The 14,218-nt window shown below is 35.8% G+C and overlaps 1 protein-coding gene and 1 long non-coding RNA gene across 2 annotated transcripts; both read right to left on the bottom strand.

The window, feature by feature from the left end:
* Positions 1–4,086: 4,086 nt before the first annotated feature.
* LOC147556518 (F-box protein PP2-B10-like) lies at positions 4,087–9,321 on the bottom strand. The gene is made up of 3 exons (XM_086664516.1): positions 8,809–9,321; positions 4,962–5,080; positions 4,087–4,663 (listed from the first exon to the last, which is right to left on the bottom strand). The coding sequence occupies exons 1-3, from the start codon at positions 9,115–9,117 to the stop codon at positions 4,216–4,218; spliced, it is 876 nt and encodes a 291-aa protein (XP_086520642.1). The 5' UTR covers positions 9,118–9,321; the 3' UTR covers positions 4,087–4,215.
* Positions 9,322–9,831: 510 nt separating this feature from the next.
* LOC147556517 (uncharacterized) lies at positions 9,832–10,935 on the bottom strand. The gene is made up of 3 exons (XR_015235428.1): positions 10,748–10,935; positions 10,286–10,318; positions 9,832–10,073 (listed from the first exon to the last, which is right to left on the bottom strand). It is a non-coding gene; the product is annotated as an uncharacterized LOC147556517 (long non-coding RNA).
* Between the last annotated feature and the right edge of the window lie 3,283 nt (positions 10,936–14,218).

Here is a 14,218-nt window from a genome sequence, read left to right as displayed (position 1 = left end):
TCTGATTAGTAAGGGGGGGGATGATTAGGTATCCAGTAATCATGCCAAATATTGATGTGACTGCCATTGTTGATATCCCAGAAGATTAGACCATCCACCTGACTGAACTGTTTACTAATAGATTTCCAAGGCCAGGAGTGGTTGGCTTTAGGGGGTGTGGGTTTGTGCGATTTGGGGAAATATTTACTTTTGAGGACTTGAACCCAAATCGCCCGGGGGTTGTTGAGCAGACGCCAATTGAGCTTGTTAAGGAAAGCTTGATTATCAAGGAGGGGGAAGCGAAACCCTAGTCCACCTAATTTGCGAGGCTTGCAGATGGCTGACTAGTTAATAGTGTGGAAGGTTTTGGATTTTCCCCACCAGAAAGTCCTTTGAAGGGACTCGATGCTGTTACAAATGCCTTTTGGGATGGCAAAGCACTGCATTTGGTATCGGGGAACGGCTGCTGCAATAGTCGAAATAACTATCGAGCGACCAGCTTGAGAGAGAAGATTGGTCTGCCACTTAGCTAGTTCGTTTTTTATTTGAGTAAGAAGAGACTTGAAGGCTTGATTCTTCTTTCCGTCGATGAAAACGTTTGTACCAAGGTACTTATCGCCAGACGAAGATTGATGAACTTTGAGGTTACGGATGATCATACTCTTGAATTTGGGATGTGAGTTTTTAGAGAAGAAGATATTAGATTTCGCATAATTTATCATTTGACCAGAGGCCTCGCTGAATTCTATCGGGATTTGTTTGAGGTTGTGAACATCGTCGAGGGAATTCTGACCGAAGATGATGCAGTCGTCTGCGAACAGGAAGTGCTTGATTATGAGATTTGAGTTTGGAATAGGAAAACCGACAAAATGGTTTTGGCTATTATTGTTCTCTAATAATCGACTGAGGCCTTCCATGACAATGACAAACTAGAAAGGAGAGAGAGTGTCACCTTGCCTTATCCCGCGACTGACATCGAAAACTGAGCTAGGACGACCATTTATCAGAACTGCCATGGTGCTGGTGTTAAGACAGGAATTGATAAGGTATATCCAATGTGAGGAGAAGCCCATTTGATGCATGATTTTTCCCAGATAGTTCCATTCAATGCGGTCAAAAGCTTTAGACATGTCCAGTTTGAGACCAAAGTAGGTTTTAGACCCTCTGATTGTCTTGAAAGTATGGATCAGTTCTTAACTGATGAGGATATTGTCGGTGATCTGCCTGCCTGACACATAAGTTGTCTGAAAAGGGAAATGAGATCTGGCAGAATGAGTTTGAGACGACTAGCCATGATTTTAGTGATTATTTTATAGGTAGTGTTTAGAAGGCTAATCGGTCTGAAGTCCGCTGGGGTTTGAGAGGTTTTTGTTTTCAGAAGCAGACAGATGTGAATGTGATTAGACTGGGCCGGAAGGATCGCAGTGGTAAAAAAGTGAGTGACCATGTCCTTTATATCCTCCTGCACTGTATCCCAGTTGGCTTGATAGAAGAAAAGAGGATAACCATCTGGCTCCGGGGCTACCCCAGGCTATAAAGTGGCCTGCCGAATCTCCTCCATAATGGGGGTAGCAATAAGGGAATCATTCTGAAGGGTGGTGAGTTGAGAAGAGAAACACTCAAGGGAGTTAGGGGAAAGGTTGGAGCCGACCGACGTGGATATGTTAAGAAGATGTTTGGAAAAGATGGAAGAGATTTCCGCCTCGTCATTGGTCCATGAGTTATCATCTTTCTTGATCGAGTGAATTTGATACTTACGATTCCGGGTTGCCGCTTTAGCATGAAAGTACTGAGTGTTTCTGTCGCCAAGGTTGATGTTGGCAATTTTAGATTTTTCTTTCCAGAGACTTTCTTACTGGAGCAGCAGTGCTTCGATCTAAGAGTAAGTCTCTTTGAATGCCACCGAATCCTGGATAGTCTGAATTTTGATGGTGAGCTGTTTTATATTGGTGTACAGATGGCCGAAAACTTCTTTGCTCCATTTCGACAACCGAATGGTCAGGGAGTTAAGCTTGGCTTGGATAGGATTAGAGAGGGAGAGCCAATTAGTTTTGATGAAGTAGGCGCACTTGGGATGAGACATCCAAGTTCGTATAAATTTGAAAGGTTTTCGCCCTAAAGAAGAGTTCTGTTTAGTGGTGAGGAGAATGGGGTTATGGTCAGAACCAAGGGTCGGGAGGTGATTGAGTTTAGAATGAGGGAAATTTGTGAGTCAATTATGGTTAACCAGAACACGGTCAAGTCTCTCCTGAATAAGACTGCCCTTAAATTGTTTGTTAGTCCAAGTGTAAGGGTAACCAGAATAGCCAATGTCATGGAGGCCCAGCCCATTAATGGCTTGTTTACAATTGACCATGTTAGAACTGTGGGCCTCCTTCCCCCCAGATTTTTTCGACGGGTGCAGAATGCAGTTAAGATTACCAATGACTAACCACGGAGACTGATTATCCGAGGTGTGACTAGCCAGGGTTTCATTTTGTTGTTGTTGTAAGGAAACCCATAGAAACCAGTGACAAAGAATTGACTATTGTTATCAATTTGGGTGCGTTTGGCATGGATCATGTTTTGGTATGTGTATAAAATGTTAATAGCGTAGTTGGGCGACCAGTACAGAGCAAGCCCACCGTCTTTATTGATTGGATCAACGACGTGGTTATTGTAATTTTTACTGAGATTGAGGATCTTATCTAGGTTGGTGTTCATACATTTCGTCTCAAATAAGAAAATGAACTCAGGGTTATTTTCGTTAATGAGACGCCACAAGTGTTTTCTATTAGTAAAGTTCCCACATCCCCTAACGTTCCAGGCCAAAACGGCCAGATCCAATAGGGTGTGATTGTGATTTAGGGGTGGGATGTCCATAGTCTTCCAGGAAACAAAATTAAAGTGGCAACCAACCAAGCCACGAGAGGGTCAGCCTAGACAAGAAAACGCCCACAGCCAAGCTAGCAAAAAAAACCACACATACACAACTAAGAGAAAGAAAGATACAGGCACCTCCAAGAATGATACTATCGGCTGAAAAGAAGTATTGAGTTGGACTAAGCCCAAGAGTTTACTGCAACCTTTACCTTCTAAATATCAACCCAGCTGCCTAGCTAAAAGGGCCAAGCAAAAACAACTTATCCAAAAGTGAGAGCAGAAAACAAGAGGAATAGAAAAGAAATATACTAGCAACAAGAAATAATTAAAACCAGAAAAAGACTAAGTAAAATACAAACAGAACCACAATCCTAGATAAATAACAGAAACCAGCCAAAGAATTATTGGTAAATACTTCCTCAAGAAAACAAAGTTACGAAATTAGACACCAAAAAATATTAGTATATGCTACCTCAAGAAAATCAAAGAAACTAAATCACCAAACCCTTACAAAGAAGATAAACTTCAAGCAATAAAAAGTTTAACTATTAAAATTCAAGAGAGATGGATAGTAGGTGATATGCTGACGAAGGGGATAAGATCAACCAATAGGTCTATAATAGTGAGAAAAAGCTTAAAGAAAGTAAGGATTACTGCCCTAGATTTCTGAAAAGGTCTTGTTTTTTGTCGATCTGCGTTGCGCTTCAATCTCGCAGTTACCACACACTAATTATACGAGAAGATCTAAACTACTGATTTCCTAGTCGCCGTTCAAGGAATACAACATCAAGATGTGCATCTCCCTGACTAGATTGGGGGAGAAGTTTGCTGACTGCAACTTGGGTTGTGGCTTTGTTTAACCTGTTCAACTGTTGGTTACGATCTATGAAAGTTGTTGTTTTGAGATCTGAGTAAACCTTTCTTTGATATGATGTGGCCTGATGTGTTTTTTACTTTCTATAATTCTTATCTAGTGAATTATGAATCACGGCAAAATATACTCTAGAAGATTTCTACCCAAAATTTACCTATTTTTCGTGTTCTCTATCACTAGTCTAACTAAACACCAAAGCATTGTTGAGTCAATTTGGACCACATTAGGGTGTGGTTTCTTCTTTTTGTATCACACCGAAAATGATTTAAGATAATTTAGAGTACTATTTTGAATGATATAATGAAAAAAATTTACATTTCTTCTTAACCGATGATTTACTAGTCCAGACGCAGTTTTCTCAAATTGTATAATTGTAAAATATGTTAGAAATTACAAGTATCAAATAAAGTAATTTAGTGTACACTGTTAAACGTTTGTTGAACCAAGAGATCACATTTTCAGACATGTAGTAATTGGCATAAATCAAATAAATTCAAGTGCTATATTTTCTTTTCCGGCCTAAGTTCGATCCCTTCAACAATGAGCCCGCCTTTTGCTTGACCACCATTAATCTCAGTTAAAATCATATGCACCTCTCCTTTATCATCTTCTCGCCCATCGTAGAAGAAATGACCCATCTCTATCTTCAACCATCCGTCCCCCCTCTCCTGTGGGAATTGCAGGTCATTGGATGTTTCCCCCAATTTCCTTCTGGAATTGCCATTTGAATCCCAGTAGATATGTCTCCTTCCACTACTTGGATTACTACCACCTCCTACAACTTTTACCAATGCATTTGAATGTATGTTATTGAATCCATAGGCATCTTCCACAAACTTGAAGACAAAGTAGACCAAGTAAAGGGTGTTTGGAGACAATAATCCAGTTTTCAGTTTCCCACGGATTTCGAGCCAACCTACAGTAATGAGTTGTGCCACCTGAGGAAACCTGTAGATTTTGTGAGTAGTAAATATAACATATGCTACAAACACTTAGTATTTTACTTTGATTTTGGCTCACAGTACCAACGGTATGATATATATTACTGTTAATTGTAAGTTATTTCGATTTTCAAAAGATAGTTAATTGAAAATATGTGACCAGAATAACATCACTTCAACTACTAAGTAAAATTAAGTACGACCAAAATTCTTAAAGAAAAAAAACTTTTGTAGTAAGTATGCACATGAGAGAGGTGGTAAAAAGATTACTATGTAACTAAAATGAGATCGAGACAGGTGGAGACCTGGAGTTTAGGACTTCTGTCCACTTCCAGTACTTAGGAATGCTTCCCCATGTAATCGCGAGGTCCTTTGCTCCAAGCATGAAACATTTCTTCCCACTACAGATCTCCAGAGAAAAACTCTGTACCATTAATCAGTTAAGGTTGTTAATTACATGTAAGGCTAGCTACTATCAACCATCAAGATTTAATCAGATTTCCACCTGAAGAGTTCTTGTTTTACTGGTTATAAGATTATGAGCAACCCGCAAAACATTGGTTTGGGATTGACCAAACTGGAAAATGGTTGTTTGGGTCAAAAAATTATTCATAATAAAGAAAAAACAAATATTTTTTTCTTATAACTAGAAGTTTCCATAATATAATGGGTAATGATACATAGAGTTCAAAACAATATGAGTAATTAGCAACTAGGGTTCGTTTGATACGTAAGAAAATAGGGATGAGAAAGTCGTTTTCGTAAGAAATTTCATTTTTTTATGTTTGGTCGGACAAAAAGGTGTGAGAACCCAATTCTCATAGGAAAAAGGCCTGAAATTTTTTCTCACCCTCCACATGCGAAAACCATTTTCCCACGTTTTATCTCTCTCGTGTTTCTCTCTCCTTCTTTCATTTTCACTTTCAGACATTTTCTCTCTCTAAACTACTTCACCATCCCCAATCTCTTTCTAAATCCAAAAGAACTCAGCCAATAATCAGAAATTTTTAATATTTCAAACAATTCCAAATAATTCCTGCCAAGTAAACTATTCAATTGAGATCTTTTAAACAAAATTCCAATTCCTTCAAATAATCTCATCTCAAAGTACAATTAGGTTGTGTTTGTTTTTTTTTTTCAGATTTTAAATCTGAATTGGACTCCAATTCAGATTTCAGATGTTTGTTTTTGAATTAAAGAAATATGAAATTTTTACTGAATTAGGTTATGGTCTGAAAGGGCTAAAATTCGACAAATGATGTTTCTGCCCCCTGTGTTTAAATTTTTTCTGTCCCAACAGAACACCACCAAGACCCAACAAAACACCACCGGAAAAACCACAACAAACCACAACAAACCACCACAAACCACCACTAGCAAACCACCACCGGCAACCAACAAGAAACCACCACACACCATCATCACAAACCAGACCACACCACCATCACAAACCAGTCGCCCCACCACAACCAACACAACACCGACACTACGACCACCGCCATAACAACACACACAACTAACATATTTCTAACCCACGTTTGGCGAGGGTTATCTTATTAGAACCCACGTCTAATCTAGCGAGCGTAATCTACCCATTTTTTTTCAAACCCTCGCCGAATCTGGAGAAGATTAAGCTTTCAGAGTTTCGCTTATTGTTGAGAGAGATATGGCGAGATGTTTCCAGAGAGAGAGTGTGTCAGCGAAAGGTTTCGAGAGAGATAGAGTTCTATTGGGGAGATAAAGGGGGAGATGCAGACTGACTTGTGGAAGAGGAGAATGATGAAAACCCTGCCTAGGGTTTCCAGCATTTTGATTCCAAACCAAGATAAAGGTTTGTTTGGTCATATATTTTAATGAGGGGTATAATATATTGTCAAATTCTTAAGTCAAATCCAATGATTCAGACATAGAAAACAAACATCTAATTGACAATTCAGATTCAGTCAATTCAAATCTAGCCAATTCAGATTCAGACGCATATAAAAAAAACAAAGGCCACCTTAGGGGGTGGTAGTGAATAGGATTCAGAAGGACATTCATGAACAAAATGTCTCGTAGACATTTTAAGACATTTCAAGACATTTATCTAGAGATAAAATGTCTTTATAGACATTGAGTTTGTAGACAAAATGTCTTGGGGATATTTCAAGACATTTGGTTTATAGACAAAATGTCTTGTAGACATTTCAAGGCATTTGGTCTATAGACAAATTATCTTGGAGACATTTCAAATGTTGAGTCCATAGACAAAATGTGTAATGGATATTATTATTAATATTATTATCTTATTAGTGGTGGGCCTTTGTTGTTTTAATTTTATCATGATTGTGTAATCATATGTGATAATATGTTTGTACTAATATTTTAAATATATATTTTTCGACTTTTGTAGACATCCGTAGATATATGTGGACATTGATGGACATTTGGTGGATATTTATTGTTTTAACATTATTATTATCTTATCATAAGAAATAAAATATTTTTGTTAATATTTCAAAAATTCGAGTTCGTAAACATCTTTGGATATTTGTGGACATTGATAGACATTTGATAAATATTTCAATATTATTATTATTATTAGCTTATCATATGAAACAACAAATTTTTGTTAATACTTCAAAATTATATTTTGCTACTTTTTTAGACACCCGTGGACATTCACAGATATTTGTAATTTAATATAATACCATATTATAGTAATATAGTAATATAATCTTAATATAATAACACAATAATATAATGTAGTAATATAATAATATAATATTATTATAATATAGTATTATATAAATTATTGCTGTTGTTATATTATTATATATTATTAATCTAATTTTCTGATAATAATAAGAATAATAATAATAATAATAATAATAATAATAATAATAATAATTTTTATTATCTTCCGTACCGAAATGTCTCCAGTTGTCTTCCATATTTTGGAAGACATTCTCTCCCTAATTTGCATCCCCAATTTAGATTCGGAAAACACAAAGGCAAACTTCTTTGAAGTTTTCACAAGAAAGCAATTCCAGGAACCCATATTTTAGATTCAACTAGTTGTGCAAGACACTAATCAAAGTGTTCCTCATAATGACGTGTCTAACGTCGACAATCAAACATACAATACAACCCTAGGGCCACTAAACCTAGAGCTCTGGATACAATTTTCTAGCGCCCCAAATCTCAAATCTTCAATTTCAAGGCGATTAGCTTGAGATTTGGGGTGCTACATATTGTTTTGAAACTAAGAGCATGTCCCATTCCATACTCAGTCTTTAGTCACATGTAGGAATTTTAAAGTTTTTTTTTCTAAAAACTCTCTTCAATGCAAAAATTGAATTAGGATCTCTTAAATGACATTAGCGAGACAAGTAAATAAAGTAATTTTAGAGATTTGTATTAGATACACAAAAAATAGATCTCTATTTCGTAAATAGAATGAGTATCTCAATTGGACAAATAGAGATATTTTTAATTTTGTATTGAAAATCTTATCTTATTTTATGTACTAAGTTTCCGTCGACATATCCCTCTTCGCTACGCCGGTAGACCTCATTTTAACTAAAGAAAGAAGATAAAGATAATGACGGTCAAAAAAAATGTGAGAAAGAAGATGAAGAAAGATAATATATATTATGATTTAAAAGGGAGAGTGAGAAGTTATTTAGTTGTTATGGGAGAGAAAAAAAAGAGAGAAATCGTGAGTCTTGAGAGATATTTTAGGGAGATTTTAACTGATTTAATTTTTGACAACACTACCCCTTTATTTTGAATCGAATTATAAACAGAGAATTTTATATCGATTAGACGGCCAGAATTATCCAACTAACCGACTGACCTGTTTTATTATAATTTTAAGTATATAAAAACAACTCAGACGTTTATATTGGACATAACTCTGGTTGTCCATCTTTTTGTTTGGAGTCTCATAAGGATAAAATATAACACAAGAGAGTTTCTTAAAACATTTATGGAAGAAAACAATATGATTCATGACACATATTTAAGGTGTTAGTCGAAAGGGATTTGCCAAGCACGTTTGGCTAGGTGAGAACCTATGCTATAAAATTTTGATCACTCCAGTAGACGGACCACACATGTTACCGACCACGCGGAAGTGGGGTTTCCAAAGGAAAAATATTAGAAGTGTACCTTGAGACCTCCATCAATGAGAATTGGGTTATGGCAGAGAGTATTATACAACTCTTTTTTGGATGAATATTTAACCAACCACCAAGCAGGCATTATCTCTTTATAATTGGATGGCAGAAATTTCTCCCAAAGAGTATCAGAATCAGCTGCTGATTTGAATGAGGAAGAGACAAGAGACGATCTACAAGCATCCTTAGGAGATGTTAGGGAGAGGATGTTTGAGATGCATCCTTCTGGTAAGTTGTTCAAATCAAACACAACACCAATATTTTCACCATCTTCTTTTCTCTCCTCTTCCTGCCTTTCCATCTCTCCTTTTCTTTCTTTCTTTCTTTCTTTCTTTCTTTCTTTCTTTTTCTCCCAAAATTTTTGGAGAAGAATAAGTAAGAAACCCAGAAAGGGGAAGTGGGAAGGTGGAAGGCAATTTCCCCAATATCCAGTGCCCTTTCAGAAAATAAAAAACCAAAATTTGAAGTGGGAGAAAGTGAGCTCAGGGAAGAACTAGCAAATCTCAGGATTTTACAGATATGTCAATATTATATTTGGTCATAGCAATATAAAAAAAGGAGAAACACTAAACTCGTGGAACAAGCCTCTTTACTGTGGCTACTATGTTGTAATTAAACTGCCAGAGTTATTGACATTGATCACATTATTATTATAATAGTAAAGTAACAGTAATATCAAAAGTTCCTAAAATTGGGGGTAAAGGTCAAAATCTTCATTAAACTTCTTTCTTTTTTTTTTTTTTGAATTTATCTTTGTAAATAAAAATTACATGGTCACAAGTAGGGGTGGGAATCGGGCAGGCGCGGACGGGCTCGTGCTACAAAGTGTCGGGCTCTGGCGGATCGGGTCCGGATAAGCCGAGCCCGAGGTAGGGAGTCGGGCGGATCGGGCCGGACGAAACAAGCAATCTAAGTGCCCGTAGTCCGTCCGAGCCCGATTGCCCGAGCGGGTTCCAACGGGCTTGAGCCGGATGGGCTCGGGTATTATCATTAAAAAAAATAAAAAAAAAAGGGATTTGACTTAATTTCATTTATAATACTAGTAACTTTACAAAACAAAATTTACAAAAAAAATAAACAAAGAAATTACATCAATAAAAAAAAATAAAATGATATATTCAGGTCTCAATCTCTTCATCTACACTTCATCTTCTATGTGAGTTGTTCTAGGGTTCTTTTAATAGATCTTTAACAACAACAACCCAAGCCTCTTCGTATACTTCATCTTCTATGTTTGGTTTTTTGTTATTCGGATTCCTGGAACACAAAAAATTGAATTAGGTTAACTTCAGACAGGATATATACATTGGATCAAGAGGTTGACATTTTTCTTTTGCTTAAGACTCACATTTGCCATTTCCTATTGATATTTACACAAAATAGAAATCAAATCCAATAATGATCATAGAAAAAAGATAAATTTGTGATTTTTTTTGTTCTAAGACTGAGATAACAGTCAGCTTACCCACCATAGTTGAATCAGAGTACCATCCGCTATCCATCTGAAGAAGATGAAGTAGAAGAAGATGAAATTAGGTCATTAATATTATTACAAGAAAAGGAGCAAAATGATGATGAGATAGTTTCTTGAATTAGAAATGTAGGCAAATATACCTTCATGCTTTCAAAGTAAAGTTTAGTGGTGACTAAAATGACAACAAATATGAGGAAAATGAAGAGTTTAAATGAAGCCCTAGCTTTCATTACTTTTCTTGGTTCCATTTCTTGTTCCCCAACAAACAAACAGACAAACAAACAAATCAAAAAAAAGGAAAAAATTCAAGAAATAGAAATTTCTGATCCATTATACCCTTTTTTCTCTCTGATATTTTCCAATAGAACATATTTTCTAAAGCTTTTAGAAGTTCTAGGTACCCATTATAAACCTTCAAATCAATTTTTCTCAAGTAAAGAGCTCCATCCATACTTACTTTTTCATATATTCCGGTAGTATCAACCTCTGTTTTCTTCGTCTGAAGACTGTCTTTCCGGTAAGAGGTAACGAGAGTTGAAAGAGGTAAAGGATTTAGACTTAGGGTTAGCTACTTAGTTGTGGTTTATGTTTGAGAGGCGGAGAGAGGGAGGCGGAGAGGGAGGCGGAGAAAGAGATATGAGGGTTAGGGTTTCTATTTGAGTTAGGGTATATATAAGAGATGAAGGAAAAGTTGTAGATCCAACGGTTGAGACTCTATCGGGCAGGTAGCGGCAGACTCTATCGGGCGGGTAGCTGACGGGCTTTTCGGGGCGGGACTCGGAATTGAGAGCCTGTCCGAGTCCCGACCCTATAAGCCCGAGCCATCGGGCCGGGTAACCCCTGCTCGGGTTGGCTTCGGTCATAGGTCTCTCACGGTTCGGGCCAAACGGGCCGGATCGCGGGGTTTCAGACCGTTTTCCCAGCCCTAGTCACAAGCATAAGTTCAAAAAATGGCAACCAAAACGGATGAGATTCAAAGAGAAAAACAACAATGTAATGAGAGTTTTGTCTTGGGCACTTAAGATTTTAGAGAGAAAAAGATAGATGGTATTTTCAAAGGGAAGAAAATAGCTTTAATCTAGAGGTAAATGATTAAATGTTAAAATTTAAATTTTTGTTGCTTGTGGGTGTGTGCTTTATTTCTAGGAGGAAAATCAAAGATTGATTTCTAAGTTCAACAAAAAAAAAAAGTATGATTAGCTTTCGAGGTTCTCTCATTCCAATGTAATGACGAGTCATGACTTAAATCTCTTTCCCCTGTTTTTTTTGTTTTTATTTAAGGAGGTGTGCTTCGATTAAGAAGCAATGCGATCATTAAGTCATAAATGAGATACATGAAGAACATTAAGTTCGGTTGTTTTAGGGATTGTAGTGTTTAGCTAAAACTTACTACGATATGCGGCTCATTCGGTTGACCTTCTGTTAATGTGCGACTGAATCTTACAACAGTTACACACAAAGAGCATTAGTTTGATCAGAAGATATCGCTAGCGAGAAAGAGCGCATGGCTTGAGGTGCGGTAGAAGACGGGTTCGAATGATGCAAAAGAGCCTGGCAAAACATTGGCTCAAGATGGCATGCAAGGCACAGTTTAGGGCAGAACCATTCCAAGGTCGTTTAGTTGGCCCAAGATGGCTTGCAAGGGCGCGGAAAAATGATAAGTTGGACAATTAGAGATATCTCAGGAGGACACTCTAGAAATATAGTGTCCTCTTGAGATATCTCTATTTAACTACCATACATCATGTTAGAGATCCAAATTGAGTTTTGAATTGAAGAGATTTTTTAAAGAAAATCTCTAAAATTCTGATGTGCCTCTTAGGTTTTTCTTCTTTTCTTTCTCCTTGAGTTATTTTCTCTTCACTGACCCATAGTTTTGACCCTTTTAAGGATGACTATTCTTTGACCGCCAAGACCACATGATTGACTCTCATGACCAACTTAACCTATGGTTTCTTCTTTTATTATCGAAAAGACAAAATTCCCTTAGGAATCTTTTGCCTCATTTTTCTTTCTGATTTCGCCCCTAGGATACTTTTTTCTCGTGACTCTGTGTGCCAAATGACCAAAATACCTCTAGGATTCTTTGTGTCATCTAGACTCTCTTCCTTAACCTTAAATGACCAAAAATACCTCAAAGATTCTTTGTGCCATCTTTACTCTCTTTTTGCTTTCTCACTCAGACTAAAATGCAAAAATTGTCGTTTTGTCTTTTTTTATGCCCTTTTGCTTCTCGTTAAGCCCAAAATGATCAAATTGTTGGGATACTTATACTCTTTTGCTTATCATTTGACTCCATAAAGTCTTATTTTCTTTTTTTTTTCCTGTTTTACCATTTGTGCTTACAGAAGAGGTAAAGATGATGTTTTACTTTGTTTTATTTTGAAACTCGTGCTTAATTTCATGCAATCTACTTGTGACGAAATACACTAGTTTTTTTTAATAATCGAACATAAAAATGGACTAACATGTCTAAGCTAAGCTATATAAATGTGACATATTTACACCATGTCAGAATTTCACCGTTATCCAATTAATATTGTTGAGGAGGTTGACGGCTAAAAACGCAACATGGAGAAAGTTGGTTCAAACAAAATGTTTATGTTTGTTTCTTCATATTTATACTTTCTCTTCAAGTGTTGTATACAAGACATTGTGACAAAATCATATTTTCGAAACCTTTTACACAAAGATCAAATAATCTATAAACAACAATGAAAATATAAATATTTTATAAAAAGAAATCTAAAAGACTGTGGAAGGTATTTAAAATTCATAAGCTCACTTTATTTTTGTTTTTTTTTCTCTCTATTGAAAGTGGAGAAAGAAAATATCAAATATTATACTGTGAAACTAATAAATAAACAGAAAATTTAACGGTAATGAAAAACAAAGGTCAAGTGAAAATGTAAGACACAGATAAGGAAAAACTAGAGCGCTGGTCACAATATTTAATGATTACCCAAAACATATAAATTCAATGACAATTTTGTAAAGTTAAAGTAATTAGAGGATATTCATAAAAAAAAAAAAAAAAGGTAATTAGAGGATTTGACGACCAACTAATAAAGAAGAATAAGTCGTATTTGTAGAAATACCAGCCTTTTTTTGTTGAAATGTAGAAATACCAGCCTAAGAGAATTATTGGCGACAAACTTGAGCCAAAAACTATTTTTATATGTAGTCAGTGATACTATTTCAACTCAACTACAAAATCTCACCTTTCCTTAAAATGTCCTAGGTTATTGGGTTACACGTTTTATATGTATATATAATATAAGTATATATATATATATATATATATATATATATATATATATATATTAAAAGATATTTGTGACTATGCTAATGCGCAAATTGATAGTCGATCGCCACTACTGAAATATTTGAATCGCTACTATTTTTTAAATATTTTTAACAAATGTGTCATTACTTTAATGTCCAATTGATAAACCACATTATCTTAATTTTGACAAAATTTTAATCAGTATGAAGGGTTATTTTTCGATTTACCCCATAAAGTGTGACCAGCTTCTCGCGTAATCCTCTATGTTTGCATAAATACCAAGATGACTCCCTTTTGTGATTTTTGATGCACCAATTAAGAAGTCAAGTTTCATTCCACCCTTTTGTCTTTTTTCTTCTTCATTTTAGATTTAGGTGTCGTTTGACAACCAAAAGTAAACGTTCTTTTGCTTGTATTAACTTCAAAAAAGTAACAATTTGACGAAAATATTATTTATAAGTAAAAAGGTCAAAAGTTAGTTTGGTAATATAATTTACTTTTCTGTTTTGTTTTCCTCATAAAAGATACTTGATTTCAATTAAATTTATTTATGATTTTCATGATTACTCTTTTGGAAGAGGAGGTGGTGATATTGATAGTAGTGGTGGTGGTGGTGGATGATGGTGGTGGCGACGGCAGCGG

The sequence above is a fragment of the Eschscholzia californica genome, unplaced genomic scaffold (genome assembly GCF_041429995.1).
Source record: "Eschscholzia californica isolate CP2 unplaced genomic scaffold, dmEscCali1.0.p SCAF_2, whole genome shotgun sequence".
Taxonomy (NCBI): Eukaryota; Viridiplantae; Streptophyta; class Magnoliopsida; order Ranunculales; family Papaveraceae; genus Eschscholzia; species Eschscholzia californica.
Note: the sequence above shows the minus strand (reverse complement) of the source record. Positions and strands in the feature narration are given on the sequence as shown.

What these genes read in the sequence shown, in the direction of transcription:
- LOC147556518 (XM_086664516.1), bottom strand. Translation starts at nt 9,117, where the DNA reads ATGGAAAGGCAGGAAGAGGAGAGAAAAGAAGATGGTGAAAATATTGGT. An exon ending in TCATTGATGGAGGTCTCAAG is followed by an intron (nt 5,081 to 8,808) that starts GTACACTTCTAA and finishes TTAATGGTACAG; the next exon opens with AGTTTTTCTCTGGAGATCTG. An exon ending in ACAGAAGTCCTAAACTCCAG is followed by an intron (nt 4,664 to 4,961) that starts GTCTCCACCTGT and finishes CAAAATCTACAG; the next exon opens with GTTTCCTCAGGTGGCACAAC.